Raw genomic sequence first — 24,083 nt, 5'->3', positions numbered from 1 at the left:
AAACCCAAACAGCAACAAAATCAATTTTAGCATGAAAAACCTACAGGAGTAGACACCGTACTGCAATATGATGTTGGAGCTTGTCTGTGGATTCTGCAGCGACTCCCAGTGGATGGGAAGCCAATATGAAGCACAATACATGCCGAGCCAAGGCCAGTCCTCATTTACAGCTGGGTGGACTGGGACGATGCAGATGAAGTGTCTTGTCCAAGCACATGGGACAGGTAGCCTGACCAGGAACCGAACACAGCTGTACATATGGGTTACCCAACTCTTAACCGAATGAGCTACCTGCTCCAAAATTATAAATAAAGAAAAGGAATAAAAAAATGGACATTTTTTCATTTATTGGTGTCTTGACGCTTGTTGTTGAAATTTTGTTCTAAATGCTGCCGAAATTTTTATGTTCAGCACAAAACTCCAAAAGCATTTAAAACATCACTCTTCACATTTTATTTCTCATCATTTATAACAGCTTCAGTCAGGACCTACTCCAGAAGAATGCTTTCAAAACAGACGAGAGAAACCACAGAGCAGTCATCTCCCCCAACGCTGAGAATTCTTGAAAAAAATGCAAATTTTTCAAATAGTTAACTGGCTACACATAAAATTTCGCTTGTCAATTATCCAATTACAGATAATCAAAACTGCAAGTAAAAAGCACCTTCCTCACTGTGCAACAAATTAAAAAAAAACAAAACAATAATGTAATGATGGGTTCTTCTTTGAGACATTGATTGCCATCATCATAAAACGTTTGGTGTCACCCCACTGACACTCAAATGCTGCTAGAAACATCTTTTTCCTCTTTGCAGAAGCAACAACAATTTCTGACAAAAACCGACATTGTGACCCGAACCGTCCCCATCCAGAAATTCTGAAAAATGTCTTAAGATGATGCATCACAGAGGTTTTTGTGTCTTTAGCACTTTGCTGAGTGCGACACCTCAATGTTTCCAAAGGAGGCAAGTCCTGGTGATGATGCTGCTTTGTTTTTGTTATTTGAACGTATCGCGTCACATTAATGCCCCGTCACACATCCCTACAGACTGTGCTGCCTTTTATGAATATAAAAGTCTTTACATTCGTGACTGCTGCTCCAAAAAGTCTTTAAACTGCAGAGCGCAGTGCTCAGTTCTGCTTTGGATGCTTTACCTGTGGCGTGTCCGATGGTGCGGCACCTGCGTTCTTAGATGTTTTAGCCTGTTTTTTGGACTCTTCATCTCGATCATAGAGGGCATGCCTGATAAAACGACCAGCGGCCCCTTTATCTAAACGGGCAGCTTTCTTCTTGTCACTGATCTCCTTCACTCTGTTCATGTATGTCCTGATTCGCTCCTAAAAAAACAAACAGGAAATATAACCTCTACTGTCCAACCACAAACAATCAGGTTCTACACAAACAAAATCCTTTATCAATTCAGCTTTTGCGGAAAAAACTGCGCTCCACAGCCTCACACAAGGCTGTTTTTCACAGGCTGTGGTCATAATGTGCATGCGCTGTCGGGAAAGCGCAGAAACACACAACACAATAAATAAATGATTTCACCACTTTCTAAAGAAAAACTGGACTTGTCCAATTCAGGCAAGGTGATAAATGATCTGTGCTGTCCAATCATTTTTTTTATTTTTTTAAACTTGTCTCAGACAAACGTACAAGCGTTCATTTGCTTGCAGCAGCACCCTCCAGCAGGTGGCACCCTAGGTGATCGTCTATATGGCCTATGCCAAGAGGCGGTTCTGCGGTTATGTCAACGGATGCCTCTGACTTTTTTGTAACTGTAAACCAAATCTAAAGATGAGTAGAAATGAAGTCACATGAGCTTGATCGACATTATACAATACACATACAAACATACATACCATTTCCTCTTTGATTCCATGTTCTCTGGGATTTACCCCTTGTACCACCAAATACACTGAAAACAAGAAATAGAAAGTAAGAAGTACATTTATATCATGTTAAAGGCAAAACTGACACACACTGAGCTGTTTAGCATGCACAACAACAACAAATATTTGAATCCAGTTTTGGTCAAATGGTACACCTAAGAAAAGGCATTTTATCCCCTTTAGTTGCTTCACAAACACCACAATTAAACAGAAAAAAAAGGATGAAGCCAGCATATAAAGTCTGCAGAAATGTCCATTTGAGTTAATAAAGGCAATGAAGGTGGCAGGAAATGGGTAGTGAGTAGCAAGTGGGTAAGAGATCATGTTTGATCCGAACATGGTTATTGACTGTGTGGAAGCTAATGATTTCAAATCCTGAACATCAGGCGCTGATCGCCTGAGAGCTGTGGCGTCATCATTAGGATATATTTCTGATGTAACCATGGCAGACTTGGAGGAAAAGATCAATCAGCCAACAAAAACAGCAAAAATTTATCACAAAATTCAATATAAATTAAGACCAAAAATAAATGTAAGGCTTGCAGGTACTGCTGAAAAGAAAAACCACCATCAGGCAACTAGGTGAGCGCTTCTGGTAGACCACAGCGCACTCTTGTGGTCATTATGGAAAGACATGGATGTTGTCATTGACTCCAACTGTGGTGAAGAGCTCAAAGACTGGGGGTGACTGTGACCGCTTTTCTAAACTAAATTAAACCTGACAACTGCTGAACACAGAAATTATCCAGTTTCTGCCACAAAAAAGCTTAGTGGTTAGCACTGCTGCCTCACAACAGGAAGGTCCTGAGATCGTTTCCCACCTGGTTCTTTCTGTGTGGAGTTTGCATGTTCTCCCCATGTTCACGTGGATTCCGTCTGGGTGATCCGGTTTCCTCCCACCTCCAAAGACATGCAGCCTAGGTGAAGTTGAAACTTTAAATTCACTGTAGGTGTGAGTGAGAATGTGAATGTTTGTCTGTCTATATATGCTCTATATGACTGGTGCCCTGTCCAGGGTGTACCCCACCTCTCACTCAGTGACCTCTGGAATATGCGCCAGCTGCCCTGAGACCTTTAACTGGAATTAGCGGGTAGAGAAAATAATGAATGACTGCCACAAGATTTAGTGCATGACTCTCATTTCTGGATCATTTTAAATAATATCTTTAAGATAGAGAACTAGCAAATACAAACATGTGTCTCAAGAGATTGCACTCATGGATCTAAATACATTCCAGAAAAGTCACACAATGACTAAAATTAATGTTATGACTATATGCAACCATTATTTAATCTTTAGGTGAAAAATTGCAGGCATGCAACCATGTTCATCATCAGACTCAGCATACCATTTGGACTGTTCTGCCCCTAACCGTTACATTCTGAAATACGAGGTCTATCAGAAAAGTATCCGACCTTATTTTTTTCAAAAACCATATGGATTTGAATCACGTGTGATTGCGTCAGACAAGCTTGAACCCTTGTGCGCATACGTGAGTTTTTCCACGCCTGTCGGTTGTGTCATTCGCCTGTGAGCAGGCTTTGAGTGAGGAGTGGTCCACCCCCTCGGCGGATTTTCATTGGATAAAACACAGAGTCCAGTTTGGAAATGAATGGCACATTCCACTGTTACAGGAGTTTTTGTCATGGAAAGAGGAGCGGAGGCTTCGCGCGGTGCCGCATGGTGCAAAGCAACGCCATGATGAAGCCTCACGGGACATGTTCTGGCATGTCCAGGCACATCCACAATTTCTCGGATAATCACTCGATGGAAAAACCACCGACAGCTGTCTGAAAGCCATCTCAAAGCCGTCCTGTGAGACCAAAACGGAGGTGGTTTTGTCTCGCTCCAGTAGCGAATCCATCGTGACGCGCGAAGCCTCCGCTCTGCTTTCCATGACAAAATCCCTTATTAAAAGTCAAATCTGCCGGAAAATGGTTGATGTCCAGCTCTTGTGATAACCAGAGAAAGTGCACACGACAGTCCCGGCTCCACAGAGTCATCCGTTTAGAAATGATCCGGTGGTTTGTGGCTCTCGATGGCGGCACGGAGCGCGGCGCGCCGAGCGTCCTTAAAGCCGTCCTTAAAGCTGTAGTAACAGTCCTTATTCTCTGTGAAGCCCGTAAAATTTTCACCGAAAGCCAGATAAATTTTTCTAATGGTTTCCAGCTGCCAGTCTCTAACAGTTTCTGAAAAAATTCTGATGGAAAAAAAGCCCAAATCATTCCGCCATTTCCTGACAATAAAAATCCGCGGAGGGGGCTGGACCACTCCTCACTCAAAGCCTGCTCACAGGCGAATGACGCAACCGACAGGCATGGAAAAACTCACGCATGCGCAGGAGGGTTCAAGCTTGTCTGACGCAATCACACGTGATTCAAATCCATATGGTTTTTGAAAAAAATAATGTCAGAGACTTTTCTAATAGACCTCGTATCCTCAAAAAAACAAACCCCAGCGGCTGCACTAAACTTACTCCAGAATAATGAGTTGAGGGTGTAGACAGACATCAGGTCCAGCTTAGCTTGCTCCAAAGGATCCAGCTGTCAAAAAAACAAAACACTTTAATTACAGCTCATGCCAGCATGCCAAAAACAAATACAATTAACACAAGTTTGATGATGTAGACATTAGGGCTGTGACCAATGATTATTTTCATAATCGAGTGATCAATAGATTATATTAGGGCTGCAGCTATCGAATATTTTTGGAATCGAGTATTCTATTGATTATTTTATCGATTAATCAAGTAATCGGACAAAAAAGTACTTCTGTATTTTTAAACAATATCAGTAGTGGCAGGGCTCTCCCTGAGCAATGGCACAATGTCGCTGTGCCATCATGCAGATTTTTAAGTTTAGGATGTTCCCTCTCTCTGTTTTCCCATGTAATTATTTATTTTTTCACATTATTAAGAGTTTTGGAGCTTTGCCAAACCGTAAGCCCAGGCAGTCTGTGAAATCTTCAGTCTGCGGACACGACATTCTTTTTTTTTTCTTATTGCACATTTCATTTGCACTTTTTATTGCTGTGATTTATTCAGTGTTTAGTGTCTATTTCTACATGCCGTACAGAGCAGCTCAAACCGAAGTCAAATTCTTTGTTTTCTGTGGATACTTGGAGAATAACGAAGCCTTTGAAAAAACGGCTGTGGAGTGCAACATTTCCACAACAGTTGTACTGATAAATGAACTCTACAGCCGGTTGATGAAAACTCTTATCTAATCTGAATATAGGCATTTTTTGAATAGTTAAACATTAATTTAAAGTGCGCTTCCTTTCGCTTCATCTGCGGACGTGGTGAGCAGCCGGTGGAGCAATATATATATATATATAAACACACTGCTTCACTTTAAATGCATATTAAGTCCCTTTCAGACGATCAGCACAGACCTTTTCTCTTAAAAGGCTTTATTTTAGTCAGCATGTGGCTTCGTAAACTTGTAGCATCGCCTGCTACACTGATTAGCGCTTACATTGCTCTACGGTCTTCTTCCCGGTTTTTGTGGTGATCGTTACAGTGCCACCTACAGGCCTGGCATATGTACTACAGCCTTAAACGAAGCTTCGAGGCAAAGAATTTGCCTCGAACATTTTTTGTAATCGAATTATTCGAATTACTCGAATAATCGTTTCAGCCCTAGATTATATTTGCAATTAAAGGATTAGTTGTTAGGTCCATAACAAGTCCACAAATGGTGAAAAATGTCGACCAATATTATCCAGAGACAGAGATGCTTTCAAATGTCTTCTTTTTTTCCACAGTCCAAATATAATTAGTTTACTGCCAGACAGGAATAAAGCACCTAGTAAAATAAACCAGAACATTTTCACATTTAAGAAGATGAAATGAAAGAATTTGGATTAATTGGTTATTAAAATAACTGTTCATTAATTTAATAGTTGATTAATCAGCTCCAGTACACATATTTGTGTGTCATCATTACCCAGTGTTTTTGCTTACCTTCTGTAACAGCTCATTCCGGGGCATCGACATCAGCGTATCCAGCATGTCTTTGACAGAAACAACCGAGGAGTCAAATCGTTTCAGCTGTTCATCAATGTCGAAAGGATAATCTTCAGTCCTGTTGTTATCTGCCATTTTTCTGCAAACAAATGAACTATTATTTAAAAGCCATCTGTTGTGCATGCTATGCTCTTCAAGACCAGCTATATCAGAAAACAGATCAAATGGGTGGAGAATGTTAACCCTTTGACATTTAGCATTTCAGATCACTTGCCAATAGGACACTGAAAAATGACTCTGTGTTTCTCTCTCTGTATATAGTAGTTATAGATGTGAAATTTTCAGTCAAATTCTGTTGTCTGAGATATGCTACTAGTGTGCATGTGTAACCTGCATCACTTCATCCCTCACTGTGCTCGAACCCTCAATCACCAGCATCAGGCAGACACAACGGCCCTAGCATCTGTCACACAGCACCTCCTGCTGGCCACTGTTCCACGTGTCATGAGTAGTTTTGTATGTATGCATGCAGCTGTATGCATTTTCCCATTTTTCCCTTGTTGGAGAGCCCCAAAGATACCCACAGAAAGCTGAAGAAAGTCCTGAGATGTAAACACCAAAAATACAAAAGTGTGATTCAGATATCTGAGCCCTGTGATATAATGAGGAGAAAATAAAGAAGATGACAACTTTAAAAAAGTTGACAATTATCCGATTCAGACAACATAACGAGTACCCTGTTATACTGACTGTTTCATTTCAACTCCACTGTTGTACAGAGGCACAATTGCAGAAATGGTGTCACTGAACTTTTGGACAAGACTGTATTTAATCACAGCTTAATAATCAAAAGTTTAACTAGAGTCGGATCCATTCTTTTTTTTTTAAATTCACTATGTTTCTTTGTTTTAGGGTGGGGGGGGGCTGATACAATACTGACATTAGGGAGGTAAAAAAAATAATAAAATAAACTTCATGATATAGATACATAAAAGTGTTTGTTTTTGGCTAACTTTTACAAAATATAAGAGGGAAAAATGCCACACACATTAGACGTATAATGAAATATAGCTGTCTGGGAGCATATTCCACTTTCTTGGATTATTTTGTTCAAGTAACCAACTAACATACATTGCGCTGCTATCACGTGACCTTTACATGGATTGCCACATTGCTTAGCCTTTCCATAACAGACTTCTTGTCCATTTTTGTCCCACCTACCTGGCGGCATAGTGACCACTTGTCTCTTGTCAATGTAAAACCCCCTCTCTGTTTGAAAATGAATGACAGCTGGTTGATTTGCCTCTGCTTGTTAAAGCTTATGTGACCAAGGCATGATGGGGAACCCAGCTATTCTTGATACCACTGTAAACAATTCCATTGGAGCACTGTTTGCTGGGCAAACTATGTAATGACACTCTTTCCAACAGCCAAAGTGTTTTTTTCTGCGTGTTTATTCTATAAAAGTCTTTGTGTCTGCAAAAATAACACTGATACCAACAGCTTGTTTGGGAAAGCAACATTCTCTTTTTTGAGGGTTAGGGTAACCCATTAAACCTTATGTGGTAGACACAATTTTAAAACGGTAGTCAGTGAAGTCACTCCACTGCAAACCCACCCAAGGTGAAGTCACCCCAATCAAGGTGAAGTTACTCCACTCCGGCTATCCATGCTTTTTTTTTAATAATTAAGAATGACTAGTTTAAAGTTACTGACCTGCCAGTGTGATGTGTAGAACTGAGCAGTGCTCCCTGCTTCTCCCATCAATGGGCTTTTTACTTGACAATTACATTCCCTGACCTTAAAACATCAGCTCACTAACAAAACTTGAGTAAGAACAATGTATTATGCCACTGGTATGTATAAATAATTAATTACATTACCATATCAGAATTGAAATATTATGTTACTAGAGTGGGGTGACTTCACCTGGGGCAAGTTCACAGTTGCGTGACTTCACTATGAACCTTTTAAAACACACCCATAATTATACCACCCACACCCATAAGAAGGATTCTAGGGGCCCATGACTGACAGGGACCCCTAATATAATACTGAAAAAATAATATGGGGATGGCTCAGTAAGATTTCTATTCATGAGGCCCAAAATCCCTGGCAGCGCCCGTGCAGGGAAGTAATCTTTGTAGGATGTAAGCTGTACTACCACACACTTGGATGTAATTCACCTCTAATGCAGTTTGGAAATATGGTGGCATCTTATGAATCCTGTAACCTCAGGATTCGAGTGTTTTGACTCGACTCTTTCAAAAACCCATTTCTAACGACTGCGGGACGCCAGCAGAGTGTGGGATACTCGACATTGTGATTCATTTTAAAATAGGGGATTCTTTTTAAAACAGGCTTTCTCGACAAATCACAACGGAGGCTTCAAATAGTTTGAAACTGGTTCGAAGTCTCGAAACAGACCCACGTTTAGCTAAACCAACACGACACCGCTGAATAAATTGGCAGAAAACACGGCATACTGTTTAATCGGCGAGCATAATTAAGCCAACTTAGTACTAATATCTACTTATTTTTGTGATGAATTACCTTTTCTGCTAAGAAACAACCCACACGATGCAACACTCATGAATAAACGAGCAAGGAGCTTTTTACGTTCTACTGCCACCTGTTGTTTTGGAGGATTAATACCTTCTGGTTTAAACATTTTCATAGTTGGTGGTGATCACTCCTTTTTACAGAAGTGCTGCTGCAGGCATTTCCCAATGAGCATTTTTCAAAAATCGTTCAAAAGTGATTTTTTTTCACACCGTCTATTTGTAGACGTTTAATTAACATTCGGATTTAGACCGTTTTGCGTGATTCTGAATAGTTTTTCAACCTGCAACCTGTGAGTAAATTATAGGAAATCAGAATTTTGAATTTAGTTAGCAAGGCACATTTAAAAGCTGGCAATAAAACTAGTTTTCAATGTATTTTCACCCATAAGCGTGACGACAACATTTTTTGTTAAAACTAGCAACACACAAATTACACTTAGAAACATCACTCTGACTGTTGAGAGACAATTACAACTACAACCAACAAATATCAGATATATAATCACAACAGTTTACAAAAGGACCAAAAAAAACACCATACAGTATATCATAAATTTGTTTATTAAAGGATATGAACTGCAATATCACATTGCATAATTGTCTTGTAAAGAGTAATGAAAGATATGGTTTACAATAAAAATGAGTATTTTACTTTTTACAAATTTGACTATTTTATATTAATATTTGCAATGCAAAGAGCCGCTTCCATATTGTCACGGATATTTAATCCGTTACAATATTACACTGTCATTCCATGAATGAGCGGATTCGATATTTGAAGCTACACAACATTAAAAATTGTGAGAAATAAGAGTTGTTTAGTTATTTATTTGAAGCATGTTAAGCATATTCTTTTCTAATATAGTTCCAAAAGAATCCGAACATAATAAAGCCTTCTCACTTTCTACTTAGCTTTTATATGCTAAGTGTAACTGAGCAGTAGTGTTCATGTCGCCATGGTAACCAGGAGGCCTGTGGCACTTCTTACCTGGGCTGTGTTTGTTTGTCACTGCCTACAAACAACAAAAGCAGTCGCAACAGAAGCTTGAGAAAATGGATAATTGTGATTTGGAGAAGCTTTGTATCTCCAGTGGGACTCTGCAGCCGGTTTTTAATCCAGCAGTCACAGAGTATAAAATGACCGTGGAGAGTAGCATTAGCATGGTGACAGTAGATGTGCTGACCAGTGACTCTGCAGCTTCATACACTGTTGTAAGTTTTAGAATATTATCTCTGTTTTGTCGTTCCACTTTTCCATATATCCTCATGGTGATTTTTATATTTCAGCGCAGCGGAGACGGATCCTCCACCCTTAAAGTGACTGAAGGCTTAAATAAAATAGAAATCGAGGTGGTAGCTGAGGATGGAACCTTAAAGACGTACTCTGTGGACATAACCAAACTGTCTGCAAAGTCTGCTCAGCTCGCTAATCTGACTTTAGAGGGAGATATTCCACTTCAGCCAGTATTTTCTCCTCAAATATATGAATACACAAGTAAGTACAGACTTCTGTAATAATAGCAATTATTATTAGGGCAGACCGGGGTAATTCCATACCCTACTTTTATAAATTTCAATATTTTAACCATGTGGAAGCAGAATCAATTCAAACTCATTCTAACAAACAATCAGTACCTACTAAACAAAAACATAAATGAACTACGCCTTTGCACATGCAGATAATATTTATTCATTAAAATTACAAAAATCTCAATAAAATTTGGAACAGGGCAGTTCCATACCCCATTAACATTAACAGTAAAACATTCAACAATGTCAGAAATTCAGTCATATATCTTTTAGTCAATCTTGAAATTTAAACTTTAAGGAAACAACAACTTGCTAAACCAATTTTAGTTTCACATTGCAATCGAATATCAAAGCACACCATTTTTGCTGGAAAGAGAAAAACTAGTCATTTAAAAAGACAAAATTCACATTTTTTTAATCATTAAATATATGTGTGAGTAATCCTATATCAATTAATGTATCCTAAGAAATTAAGTGTTTCCTAACAACCCATTGTTTACCTCTGGGGTAATTCCACACCCAGGGGTATGGATTTACTCCATTCACAGTGTTGAGAATATGTCAAATCATTTTACAACTGAGTCTGCAGGTCAAGATATAATATATATTTTTACATTATTAGATACTTTATTTTGAAAACATATCAATTCTATACAATTATTTGAGAGTTTATAAAACATACTTACCAAAATGCAAGCTTGGATGGTGTAGTTTTGGACCCTAAAAATATGGATTGTTTTTTTGTTGTCTGCTCAACTGCCATATTTTTGCCAGACAGGTTGAAAGGTCAACAGCCAGTCAGAAGCTTTGTTATAAAATATACCTGAAATGTAACTTTCTCCCCTCCACTCCTAAAGACCCATAACCAGGACAAAATAAATCTGGTTATGGAATTGCCCCGGGTATGGAATTACCCCAGTCTTCCCTATTCTCTTACCATGAACATGAATTTAATCATTTTTTAACTTGCAGGTGATGTTGCTTTTCATTGCACTGATGTGACTCTGCTGCCAAAGGTGCCAGACAAAAATATGAAGCTTTCAATAAATGGGGGCGACGCTTCACAACCTGTTACGCTGAATGTTGGTGACACAGTGGTGGAAATACTGGTGACTTCAGCAGATGAGAGCAATTCACAGGTAGAGCATTAATCAGAAAAGACAGTACAGGTGTCTGTCAAACATATTTATACATTGCTCCATCTACATTATAATAACCAAGTGGCCTCTGTGTGTGTGTGCGTGCGTGTGTATGGCTTCCATCACTCAAAAACTGAGGAGAGCTGACATTTGCTGTTTGGTCTGCTTAGGTATTATGGGTCAAGGATGAACGCTGCAAAAACGGAAAGTTGAAAAGACAAATATTTTTTGAGAAATTAGCGATGTTAGCTAAGCAGTAAACAACACTGTGCTGGAATGCACCATGGGCGTTCAGGGTTTTGAGGTTTTAAGTGTTGTTATTGTGGTTTATGCTAGTTAAACAGTGTTGTTAATGTCAATGATTTATTGTGTTTTTGTAGTTCAATTGGTTTAGTCACTTTAGATAAGTGTTATGTTGCTGTTAACATGAGTGACTTAAGTGTCATGTTGGTACCATAAGTGAAATATGTTGTGCTTTTAATGTCTTCCGCCACAGTCTCTGTTTGTCAAATTAGAAGCACCTGCTTACAGCAGGTTGCAGAAAGACAAAAAGGCATGCATGCATGCGTGCAGTTTTGATTGCACATAAACTGTGGAGGCCCGACATTTGCTGTTTGGTATGCTTATGTATTTTGGGTAAAGGATGAACGGCGCCAAAACTGAACACTGATACAATTAATATTTTTAAAGAAGCTACATAGATTAGCTAACAACACTGAACAATGGACATTAATATTTACATTCTGGACTCACACACCATTCCAGTAGGGGGCAGTAAATCATCTATTTATTAAAAGTGTGAGTGTGTCTGTGAGTGCATGTTTTTATTTAATAAGTTTAATGTAAGTACATAATATAATTATAATACGTTAACAATACATGAATGACACAAGAAAGCGAAAACACTTATTTCCATTGTGGTCCATTTAAAAATCAAATGACAAAAGGTCAAGGTCCATTCTATGACTGCAGACTATGATTCTATATGGCATACCAACATTTCTCAAGAATGTGCAAAGTGTTGACTAACTGGGTGCAATGTTGAGAAATGTTGGTTTCTCACGCCCTACCTCTTCTGGGACAGGCTCAAAAATTCTCAATTGCCTCTCATATGTTACCCTTAACAAGACTACTAAACATAACATGGTGCAAACTATTCCTTTTTAAATCCTGTCAACTCAACCAATAATTTGCATCAAAATTGGAGCAACTGGGGAGGTGATGGTCTAGTGATTAAGCATTGGGCTTGAGACCAGAGCATCCCTGGTTCAAACCCCAGCCTGACCGGAAAATCACTAAGGGCCCTTGAGCAAGGCTCTTAATCCCCAAGTTGCTCCCAATGTGTAGTGGGCGCCTTGCGTGGCAGCACCCTGACATCAGTGTGTGAGTGTGTCTGTGTGAATGGGAAATGTGAGGCAGAATTGTAAAGTGCTTTGAGCTTCTGATGCAGATGGAAAAGTACTATATAATTGCAGTCCATTTACTTTAATTTTTGACCCCCTGTGTAATTCTTTATTGACCTCTACCTGGCTACAGCTACCACCCTGGGATGGTCATCATGCATTTTTGTGTAGGCCATGGTACACTGAGGCTGGATTTAAAGCATTTTTATTCCCCTTAAGTGGTACCAAAAACCTGCTTGACACATGGCCTATATAACAAGTCATATCAGACCTAAATATTGCTTTTAGCATGGGAGCTTCTACATGCACACTTGTGGGACTTTCAAGATATCGAACATGAAACTATATGACCCTTTGAAAACGTCACAACATGTCTTTTCCGAGTTTTCAGACAGCAAGACATTATTCCACCTCAATATGGGCATTTCTTTGGTTGCGCTCACGATTTGTGATTCTGTGCTGCCCTGGAACACTGTCAGTATTCTGAACATGCAATAAAGTTTTGGTCCTGTTTTTATTCTGTCAGATGTACACCATGGTGGTGACTCGAGGGCTAATTCCTATGGCTGTGACCTTCACTGATAGGAAAAAGCAGCTGGAATATGAATGTCCAGTGTCTCTGGCAGCCTTTTATAGGCCTGTGTCAATCAACCATAGGTAAGTCTTGAAATTATATGAGATGATATTAGCAAGAAGCTTCTTTTTGTCTGTACAGATGATGCAAAAGTTACATTACAGATGGAAAAGTGAAAAAATATCTTCTTTTTTTTTTTGCACTTTGGTCCATGATGTCCATTTAAATGTATAATTTTTTACACCGATTTTGAACATGTAGTGTAATACTACAGTATAGTTTTACAATAAGCAGTTATGATTTTGAAAACTCATCCACATTCTGCTCTCTATAATATAGTGAGGCTTGTTGTTTTATTGATTTGTAGTATGCCAAAGCACATCTTCTCAAGGCCTTACGTCGAGATGCTGGCCAGAAGATCAAAGGTCGACCCACTTAGCGATCGTCCTCTGAGAAATAGCTGGAGGGTTGCTGAACTGTACCTCGACAAGAAGATGTCCTCTGAGCTCATCAAGTGCTACTTCACTTACAGAGGTGCAGTAAGAGTTCTCTGATACAGAGCCAATCTGTAGATAAGGACAAAACTGATCTTACATTTCATTTCATTTTATGTTGTAAAAGTGACCTGGAGATATCAATACTTTTATTTTATTTTTTTTTTCTTTCTACAGCCAGTCTTGGGTTACATAATAAATAGAAAAATAAAATTCAATCCAGCCACTGAGACATAAAAGCAATGCACACTTAAGTTCCAGTACATAAAATAATAATAACGTACATAGCTTCAGATCATCAACATTTTATTGTGGATGTTAAATCATCCACTGGAAGATGCTTTATGTCTTCTCCAAAGGACGTCTTGATGTGTTTATTATAACCCTGCACACCATCATGCAAGCGGGGTATTGCAGTGCCTCCTCTGTGTGTGTGTGTGTGTGAGAGAGAGAGGGAGAGAATGAGAGAGCAAAATAACTAACAAACAGCTGGATGGATTTTCACCAAACTTGGTGAGAATATTACATGTGTTAGTATCTCCAGATGATTAACTTTTGGCACAGTTTTGTCAAAGGTCAAGCAAAATATAGCCCCCACCGCCACCAAAAAAAATAATAATAACTAGAAGCACTCAGAGAGTGCAAACCTCCGCCAAGGCCATGGGGTCACTGACGCCATAACATCTACACGCCGTGGAATCATTGAACTTAAAAAAGTCTAACTGATGTTTGCTCAGTAGTAAAAAAGTTTCATCTGCTGTGACTGGATAGCATGTATCCTTAGCGCTTGGCATCACAGTTTATTGCAACTTGCACCTTTCCCAGAAGCTACTGTCATCTGAGCACTGATATTGATATTGCATGTGCTTATAGACAAAAACAAAGAGACAAAATTCAATTCATTATTCAACTAAACTGCAAATATATGAATTTTTTAACATTTATGAAACACTTCTCTAAATAGATAACAGTAAATTCTGAAATAGAACTATTTTTAAGTGTTGCATGTATAGTTTGTCATGAGGGATTTCCTCTTTGCAGTGTGTTTTATTTGACATTGTTTACTAACAAGGTCATAGGGTCACTGACCCTAAAGAGATTCCCTCCTTGGCACAGTGATCTGTTCAACAATTCAGTGTTACAGCCAAAACTATGATACATACACTTTTCTTTCATTTATATTTGACATCCTTGACCATGAAAACATACCACTAGAACTTGGAATCACTTTTATGTCAAAAGTTCAAAAGTTATTGTATAAAAACGATTTTTCTGTAATGGCGGTTTTCTTCTGGATCTAGCTCCATTGTTGGGAAGGTGTCGTAACACGGACCCACAACAGGGGGCGCTAATGAACGGACAATGGATAAGGAAAGGAGTAACAATTTAATGTTGCACAAGTACACAACGTAAAACAAACAAAGGTTCTGCCAATCACACACAAGAGGATTGCGGGCAGGCTTGAAGATAGGAGACCTCAGATGAACGAAGAGCCGGGACCCACACCGCTTCCACCACCAACGGCCTGAAGAACACCGAAGCCGCCAAGCCCCGAGTCCCCAGGTGGTCTCTGTCCTCCGTTGTCGGCCCTGGTACTGCTGGCAGAAAAAACAGAAGGTAGTGAGTGTGAATCCTCACACCCAGCAACCTTGATTATTGATTCTTGTGGAGGGAGAGCCTCCACCTCCAATCATACACACGTGCAGCTCCGAAAATCCAGTCAAGGAAATACCACCAGGAAAAAACAGCTGCAAAACAGATCAGATTATTTTTGACATATAAGTCAGCAGAGAGATTACCTTGTATTGTAGGAGATTTCTCGGCGAGGAGGTGGAGTCGCCACCCGGCCTTTATGGTGATGGTGATGATGAGATGATGAGTGACAGCTGGTGTTGAGGATGATTGACGGCTGTCACTCCCAGTGGTTCTGGCGCCCTCTTGTGCTTGAAGCCCGCACTCCAAGCAGGGCGCCATCCGGTGGTGGTGAGCCAGCAGTACCTCCTCTTCGGCGGCCCACACAACAGGACCCCCCCCTCAACGGGCGCCTCCTGGCGCCCGACCAGGCTTGTCCGGGTGTCGGTGGTAGAAATCGACCAGAAGGGCCGGGTCCAGGATGAAGCTCCTCTTCACCCAGGAGCGTTCCTCGGGTCCGTAACCCTCCCAGTCCACCAAGTACTGAAAGCCCCGACCCATCCGACGGACGTCCAGGAGCCGACGAACGGTCCATGCCGGCTCCCCGTCGATGATCCGGGCAGGAGGTGGGTCGGGTCCGGGGGAGCAGAGCGGTGAGGTGTGGTATGGCTTGAGTTTGGAAACATGAAAAACCGGATGGATCCGCAGTGAAGCCGGGAGAGTTAGCTTCACTGCGGCTGGACTGAGGATCTTGGCGATGGGGAACGGCCCGATGAAGCGGTCCTTGAGTTTGTGGGAGGTCACCTGGAGCGGGATATCTTTGGTGGATAGCCACACCTCCTGCCCTGGTAGGTATGTAGGGGCCGGGGAACGCCGGCGGTCTGCATGGGCCTTGGCCCTCGTCCGGGCCTGCAACAGGGCAGAGCGGGCGGCCCGCCACACCCGGCGGCACCTCCGCAGGTGGGCCTGGACCGAGGGTACCCCGACCTCTCCCTCCACAAGTGGGAACAACGGGGGCTGGTAGCCCAGACACGCTTCAAAGGGGGAGAGGCCGGTGGCAGAGGATACTTGGCTGTTGTGAGCGTACTCGATCCAGGCCAGATGGTTACTCCAGGCCGCCGGGTGAGCGGAGGTGACACAACGAAGAGCCTGTTCAAGTTCCTGGTTCGCCCGCTCTGCCTGGCCGTTCGTCTGTGGGTGGTACCCGGACGAGAGACGCACGGTGGCCCCCAGTTCCTTACAAAAACTCCTCCAGACCTGCGAGGAAAACTGGGGACCACGATCCGAGACGATGTCCGACGGTATCCCATGCAGACGCACGACGTGGTGAACCAGGAGGTCTGCCGTCTCCTGGGCCGTTGGGAGCTTCGGGAGGGCCACGAAGTGGGCCGCCTTGGAGAACCGGTCCACTATCGTCAGTATGGCGGTGTTGCCCTGGGACGGCGGGAGGCCCGTGACGAAGTCCAGACCGATGTGGGACCAGGGGCGATGAGGCACAGGCAGGGGTTGGAGGAGACCCCTGGTCTTGCGATGGTCCGCCTTGCCCCTGGCACAGGTGGTGCAGGCCTGGATGTAGTCCCGGACGTCGGCTTCCAGTGACGCCCACCAGAAGCGCTGCTGGACTACTGCCACGGTCCTACGCACTCCAGGATGACAGGAGAGCTTGGATCCGTGGCAGAAGTCCAAGACGGCAGCCCTAGCCTCTGGTGGAACGTAGAGTCTATTCTTCGGACCGTTTCCCGGGTCCGGGTTCTTAGTCTGGGCCTCCCGGACGATCTCCTCCACGTCCCAGGTGAGGGTAGCCACGACAGTGGACTCGGGAAGGATGGTGTCGATGGGGTCCGACAACCCGACCTTGGCTTCCTCTTCGTGCACCCGGGACAATGCATCAGATCGTTGATTTTTGGTCCCGGGGCGGTAGGTGATCCGGAAGTCAAAGCGTGCGAAGAACAGGGACCAGCGGGCTTGCCTGGGGTTCAGCCGCTTGGCGGTCCGGATGTACTCCAGGTTCCGGTGGTCCGTAAAAACCGTGAAAGGCCCCGTAGCCCCCTCCAACAGGTGTCTCCACTCTTCTAGAGCCTCCTTCACCGCGAGGAGTTCTCGATTGCCCACGTCATAGTTCCGTTCAGCGGGGGTCAACCTGCGGGAAAAGTAGGCACAAGGATGGAGAACCTTATCGGACTCCCCGCTCTGGGACAGCACGGCTCCTATTCCTGAGTCTGAGGCGTCCACCTCTACTACAAACTGGCGAGTAGGATCAGGCTGCACCAGAACTGGAGCAGATGAAAACCGGCGTTTCAACTCCCTAAACGCGGCCTCGCACCGGTCCGACCAGGTGAAGGGGACTTTGGTGGAGGTCAGGGCGGTCAGGGGGCTAACGACCTGACTGTAACCCTTAATGAACCTCCTGTAGAAGTTTGCGAAGCCGAGGAACTGTTGCAGCTTCCTACGGCTCGTTGGTTGGGGCCAATCCCTCACCGCCGCAACCTTGGCCGGATCCGGGGCGACGGAGTTGGAGGAGATGATAAACCCCAAGAAGGACAGAGAAGTGCGGTGAAACTCACACTTCTCGCCCTTCACAAACAGCCGGTTCTCTAACAACCGCTGTAGGACCTGACGTACATGCCGGACATGGGTCTCAGGATCCGGGGAAAAGATGAGTATATCATCCAGATACACGAAGACAAACCGGTGCAGGAAGTCCCGCAGGACGTCATTAACCAAGGCTTGGAACGTCGCGGGGGCGTTAGTGAGACCGAACGGCATGACCAGGTACTCAAAATGACCCAACGGGGTGTTAAACGCCGTCTTCCATTCATCTCCCTTCCGGATCCGAACTAGATGGTACGCATTCCTAAGATCGAGTTTGGTGAATATTTTGGCTCCATGCAGGGGTGTGAACACCGAATCCAAGAGGGGCAATGGGTATCGATTGCGAACCGTGATCTCGTTCAATCCCCTGTAATCGATGCATGGACGAAGTCCGCCGTCTTTCTTGCCCACAAAAAAGAAACCAGCACCCATCGGGGAGGTGGAGTTCCGGATCAACCCGGCGGCCAAGGAGTCCCGGATGTAGGTTTCCATTGATTCGCGTTCCGGACGTGAGAGATTGTACAGCCTGCTGGACGGGAACTCACTGCCCGGAACCAAATCGATGGCACAATCGTACGGACGGTGTGGTGGAAGGGCGAGCGCCAGATCTTTGCTGAAGACGTCAGCCAGATCATGGTACTCCCCTGGCACCGCCGTCAGATTGGGAGGGGTTTTAACCTCCTCCTTAGCCGTCATTCCGGGGGGAACCGAGGATCCTAAACACTCCCGGTGGCAGGTTTCGCTCCACTGCACCACGACCCCAGACGGCCAATCGATCCGGGGATTGTGCTTCACCATCCAAGGAAAACCCAAAATCACTCGGGAGGTAGAAGATGTCACGTAAAACACTATCTCCTCCCGGTGATTCCCAGACACAACCAAGGTCACAGGCTGGGTCCGGTGTGTGATTAGCGGGAGTAGAGTGCCATCTAGTGCCCGTACCTTCAAGGGCGAAGGCAGAGCCACTAGGGGGAGCCCCACTTCCTTTGCCCATCTGCTATCCAACAGATTCCCTTCGGACCCCGTGTCCACCAGTGCTGGGGCGTGAAGGGTTAAATCCCCACTCAGGATTACCACTGGGATTCGTGCTGATTTGCGGGAACTTCCCGTGCACATGTTATGGCCCACCCTTAGCCCAGTGTCTAAGGACGGGCGTTGGTGTTTGACCGTTTGGGGCAGTCTTTTAACAGGTGCTCACATGAGCCACAGTAAAAACATTCCCCGCGGGCCAGTCTCCTTTGTTTAATATCTGCTCTCACTTTAGCCCTGCTCGTGTCCATAGCTTCGTCAGCAGGGGGAGCTGTTGCCACACGGAGCCCACCGGCAATGGAGCGTGAGGACGACGTCACCCCGTCAGACCCGGAAGAGAGAGGGACGGCTTGTGCCCGGCCACGCCCCCCGGCCTGCTCCCGACGGTGTTCATTCAAACGGTTGTCTAAGCGTATAACCAGAGTGACAAGCCCGTCGAAAGTCTGCGGTTCGTCCTTAGCCAGTAAATGCTCCTTCAGTACTGGGGACAGTCCGCTTATGAAGGCGGCGCGGAGCGCGACGTCATTCCAACCCGACCTCGCAGCCGCGATGCGGAAGTCGACAGCGTAATCGGCCGCGCTCCGACGCCCCTGTCTCAGTGACAGCAGCACGGTCGAGGCGGTCTCGCCTCTGTTGGGATGATCAAACACCTGTTTGAATTCCCGTATAAACCCAGCGTATGACGTCAGAAGCCATGACTGCTGTTCCCAGAGCGCTGTAGCCCAAGCGCGTGCCTCACCTCGAAGCAGATTAATTACATAAGCCACCCGGGTGGCGTCTGCCGCGTACATGACTGGACGCTGTGCAAAAACGAGCGAACACTGCATCAAGAAGTCTGCGCACGTCTCCACACAGCCTCCGTACGGTTCAGGAGGACTTATGTAAGCTTCAGGGGACGGTGGGGGGGGTAGTTGAACGGCCAGTGGAACATCTACATTAGGCCCCGGACCAGCAGGAGGAGACACTGCAGCGACGCTTGACTCGCGTGCTTCCACTCTGGCGGTGAGAGCCTCCATCCTCTGATTGAGGCTTGCATTTTGCTCAGTTACCAGCTGTAACTGAGCAGTGAAAGCGGTAAGGATTTGCTGCAGATCACTCACCACGCCTCCTGCTGACGCCTGCGCTCCTTGTTCTCCATTGGCTGTTCAAGCTGTGGTTTGACGCCCCTCGGGATCCATGACGAATGGCCGAGAAATCCTGTTGGGAAGGTGTCGTAACACGGACCCACAACAGGGGCGCTAATGAACGGACAATGGATAAGGAAAGGAGTAACAATTTAATGTTGCACAAGTACACAACGTAAAACAAACAAAGGTTCTGCCAATCACACACAAGAGGATTGCGGGCAGGCTCGAAGATAGGAGACCTCAGATGAACGAAGAGCCGGGACCCACACCGCTTCCACCACCAACGGCCTGAAGAACACCGAAGCCGCCAAGCCCCGAGTCCCCAGGTGGTCTCTGTCCTCCGTTGTCGGCCCTGGTACTGCTGGCAGAAAAAACAGAAGGTAGTGAGTGTGAATCCTCACACCCAGCAACCTTGATTATTGATTCTTGTGGAGGGAGAGCCTCCACCTCCAATCATACACACGTGCAGCTCCGAAAATCCAGTCAAGGAAATACCACCAGGAAAAAACAGCTGCAAAACAGATCAGATTATTTTTGACATATAAGTCAGCAGAGAGATTACCTTGTATTGTAGGAGATTTCTCGGCGAGGAGGTGGAGTCGCCACCCGGCCTTTATGGTGATGGTGATGATGAGATGATGAGTGACAGCTGGTGTTGAGGATGATTGACGGCTGTCACTCCCAGTGGTTCTGGCGCCCTCTTGTGCTTGAAGCCCGCACTCCAAGCAGGGCGCCATCCGGTGGTGGTGAGCCAGCAGTACCTCCTCTTCGGCGGCCCACACAACATCCATAACATTTGAAGCTACATCAAATCTGATGACACTGAATCAGTACAGATTCAGCTACAATTTGGTGTTAGTTGTCCATCTCTAGCTTCATTTGTCACCTCACACTGATACATTTTCTATTTTCCCTATATTTTTGCATTTTCTGGATCACCAGATCCGAAATCCGGATCCGATCATCACCAAACTTTGTTGTTTGATAGAACATTTGACTATGTTACACCCTAATTTTTTCAGGCCTTTCTGCGTTGTTTTTGTGGAGTTAGAAACTAGAATGTCAAAATTCCCCTATCCCTCAGTGGTGAAGAATCCTTTAAAAAATTCCCGGATCACCACTAAAATTTAATCACTTGTTCCTCTTGTCATTTCCAACCACTCCACAAAATTTCATCAAAATCCGTTCAAAACTTTTTGAGTTATCCTGCTGACAAACAGACAGACAAACAAACAAACAAACAAACTCGACCGAAAACATAACCTCCTTGGCGGAGGTAACAATAATTACATTTTTACCCTAATATCTCCATGAGAATTGACTAGAGATTTGATCAAAACCTCATTTTGATCAGTAAAATATTTGTCATGGATTTGTGATGAATCGGTAAAAAGAAGTTATAATATATAAAGTCATATACTGTATAGTTTAAATAAAAAAAAAGACCTTATTCGAGTATGGTTTGTCCCTCAAAGCACTGCATGTGTTGCTGACAGTAAGTATTGATAATTCATAATATTATCTTATAGCGTGTGTATTGAGTTTGTGCTGTGCTGGTTATCAGCCGAGGTCTGTTGTGTCTCTGATGTTGAACATAGGATGTGATGGTGTGATGAAGCTGTGTGAGCTGGGGTCACACTATCTGGATTGTCGACACAAACCCAAAGGGCAGCTGGTCGTAAAGGTCAGCATGAAAGTTTAAACAGTGCCATCGACCTGGACTGCACTCATCCTTTATTTAAAGTCAGCGCTCCATTCACAGTGACCATGTCACAGCTTGCACAGTAAAAGTATCTGATGTTTGTGTAATAACATAGCTGACAACTGTAATTTGTGTGTATTTAATGAGTACTTGTTACATGATTCAGCAAATCCATCCAGGTGTAATCTGTTCATCTTATATATTATGCATATTTTACACTTTGTGTTTATCTGCATCTGTATTTTAACTAAATGTTTTTTTTTTCAGGACGTCACAGAAACAAGTTGGTACAAAGAGCACGTTGCATCGTCCAACTACACAGAGATAAAGACTAAACACATTTTGGAGGTATTGAAACAATTCCTTTCTATTCAGATCTTCAGAGCTCATATTTTGAAGAACTTTTAGCTTCTGTTGTTTTGTTTGTCCATTATCCAATATGGTTACGGTGGATACCATCTTTATTTTCCTTTCTGCGCAATAAGTAAAGAACACCTCCTCCGACTGAAACCGTTTCTTGGTGTTGTATTTGGGGAGCCAAGAGGAAGTATCATTTTGAAAATGAGGGTCACTACACCATATACCAACTGTAAAGCAGCCATCTTTTATGATACAAATTGACCATATACCATCTTTAAAGCACCTCTTTTAGAAGTAATTTATAGACTTCATTATCACCTCTGCAATGAAACCATACACCAATTTAAGATTTGAGCAGGGGCTTCTACATTACTCTTGTTTTTCTGTTCTCATGTTTGACAAACTCACTGTCATATCTTCACAAAAACAGACAAAAAACATGAACACACTTATGTCCTTGCTGGAAGATTTTCACTTCCTCTCTACGTCTGTGTCACTTCAGCTATACCAAGCTGTACAATTTAGGATTTGTCTCCACGAACACCCTCACTTGAGTGTTGAGGCTCAGCAAAGGTAGTCGATTAGCTGGTAACTGTTTTCTGTTAACTTTTTCCATTTAAGGTGCGTAAGTGGGAGAACAGACTACAAAAGATGTCAGTAGTGGATGATGTGGAAAAGTTGTATTCTCTGGCCCAGGAACAACTGCACGAGTACAGACGGCGCCTTCCAAAACCAGGCAGGTAAAATAAGGGATAGCAGAACCTTCCAAGGCCAGCATCTGCTACTCAAACAGTGGAGAGCAGCTGTCATTCCAAAAAAAAAAAAGAAAAATGTCATTTTGACACCCACTCTACATTGTTTAATTAAATAACTAATGTGTTTGTACTCATCAGTGCACCCACGAGCATGTTTGTTTTAAAATGAGATATGATCAGGCACAGTGTTAGAATTATTATGGTGAGGAAAGTGACTGCATCATAGATTACAGCCAAAATCTGACCTGAAGCGGCACGCAGAGTTTTTCTTCCTATGTATAGGATGCAGTAATCAGAAATACGCCTTGCATAAGTATGTTCACATTGTGCGTGCACTCTGCTTATACACACAGGTGAGTGCATTAGCACTCATACTTGTTGTGTGGGCCGCCAGAAGAGGAGGTACTGCTGGCCCACCACCAGAGGGCGCCCTGCCTGGAGTGCGGGCTCCAGGCACCAGAGGGCGCAGCCGCCTCACAGGAGCAGCCAGGGTGACAGCTGTCACGCATCACCTGCAACAGCTGTTACCAATCAGCAGGGGTACATCAGCAGGACGACGTCTCCACCTCTTTGCCGAGATATCGTTCTACCTGGAAGGTAACATTCTCAGCTAACTGTGTGACAGTAACCTTTTGTGACTTTTGTGCGTTGTATAACAGACTCCTTTTCCAACGAGAGGTGGAGGTAGTTTTCCTGCCGTGCGGATTGCTGGGTGCAAACGCGCCCGCATTTAATTGTTTCTTTGTTCCTCGCCAGCAGTACCAGGTCCGACACGCGGAGGCAGTGGCCACCTGGGAATTCGGGACTTGGCGGCTCCAGTATTCCCGGGGTCTGGTGGCGGAGGAAATCGTGTGGTTCCGGTTCTGCTTTGGACAGACGTCTCCTATCTTCGAGCCTGCCCACACGACACCTTTTGTGATTTGGCTTTTTATCCATTGTTGTAATCTGTTGTATTTGTTGTGCCCATTCACAACAGTAAAGTGTTGTTATTTGACTTCCTCCATTGTCCGTTCATTTACGCCCCCTGTTGTGGGTCCGTGTACCTACACTTTCCCAACAATACTTGTCATTATTACTCATCAAACTAAAATGAAATCAAAGCAAAACTGAAGACCAAAATAAAAGTAAATACTAATGACACATGGCAGCCACATGATTGCAGTGCCTCACTGCAGCCAGCTCATTTTTTACTTTGACATCACCGACGTCTCAGGTCTGATGCATTTGTTAAGCCCCTCTCACACAGAAGGTGTGTACATCATGATTAGAGTCCTGCGTAGCATACAACACGCCACTATCCATAGCAAACACATCACTGCAT

General features: G+C 43.8%; 2 protein-coding genes across 3 annotated transcripts in view; one reads left to right on the top strand and one right to left on the bottom strand.

Annotated features, from left to right (window-relative positions):
• Positions 1 to 340: 340 nt before the first annotated feature.
• Positions 341 to 8,467, bottom strand: c1d (C1D nuclear receptor corepressor). Of its 2 annotated transcripts, XM_034184723.1 has the most exons (5): positions 8,415 to 8,467; positions 5,859 to 6,000; positions 4,371 to 4,437; positions 1,864 to 1,919; positions 1,132 to 1,338 (listed from the first exon to the last, which is right to left on the bottom strand). In XM_034184723.1, the coding sequence occupies exons 2-5, from the start codon at positions 5,994 to 5,996 to the stop codon at positions 1,132 to 1,134; spliced, it is 468 nt and encodes a 155-aa protein (XP_034040614.1). In that variant the 5' UTR covers positions 5,997 to 6,000; positions 8,415 to 8,467. The 2 variants fall into 2 exon arrangements, with proteins under 2 accessions (XP_034040613.1, XP_034040614.1); XM_034184722.1 differs by lacking the exon at positions 8,415 to 8,467 and having other exon boundaries at positions 341 to 1,338; positions 5,859 to 5,996.
• Positions 8,468 to 9,389: 922 nt separating this feature from the next.
• Positions 9,390 to 24,083, top strand: part of LOC117523257 — a 36,799-nt gene continuing 22,105 nt past the window's right edge. The window contains exons 1-8 of the mRNA XM_034184717.1: positions 9,390 to 9,637; positions 9,713 to 9,920; positions 10,928 to 11,094; positions 13,024 to 13,154; positions 13,439 to 13,605; positions 21,544 to 21,629; positions 21,915 to 21,995; positions 22,629 to 22,743. Coding sequence (XP_034040608.1) covers positions 9,479 to 9,637; positions 9,713 to 9,920; positions 10,928 to 11,094; positions 13,024 to 13,154; positions 13,439 to 13,605; positions 21,544 to 21,629; positions 21,915 to 21,995; positions 22,629 to 22,743 — 1,114 coding nt within the window. The 5' untranslated portion in view covers positions 9,390 to 9,478. The remainder of the gene's footprint in view (positions 9,638 to 9,712; positions 9,921 to 10,927; positions 11,095 to 13,023; positions 13,155 to 13,438; positions 13,606 to 21,543; positions 21,630 to 21,914; positions 21,996 to 22,628; positions 22,744 to 24,083) is intronic.

This window comes from Thalassophryne amazonica, chromosome 13, assembly GCF_902500255.1.
Source record: "Thalassophryne amazonica chromosome 13, fThaAma1.1, whole genome shotgun sequence".
In the NCBI taxonomy this organism is placed as follows: Eukaryota; Metazoa; Chordata; class Actinopteri; order Batrachoidiformes; family Batrachoididae; genus Thalassophryne; species Thalassophryne amazonica.
This window is presented reverse-complemented; position numbering and strand designations above follow the sequence as displayed.

Bases quoted from the DNA above. Each gene is read 5' to 3' on its own strand.
- c1d (XM_034184723.1), bottom strand. From the start codon at position 5,996: ATGGCAGATAACAACAGGACTGAAGATTATCCTTTCGACATTGATGAA. The intron at 4,438-5,858 runs GTAAGCAAAAAC...TTTTTTTGACAG, and splicing joins GGAATGAGCTGTTACAGAAG to CTGGATCCTTTGGAGCAAGC. The intron at 1,339-1,863 runs GTATGTATGTTT...TTGTTTTTTTAG, and splicing joins ATGGAATCAAAGAGGAAATG to GAGCGAATCAGGACATACAT.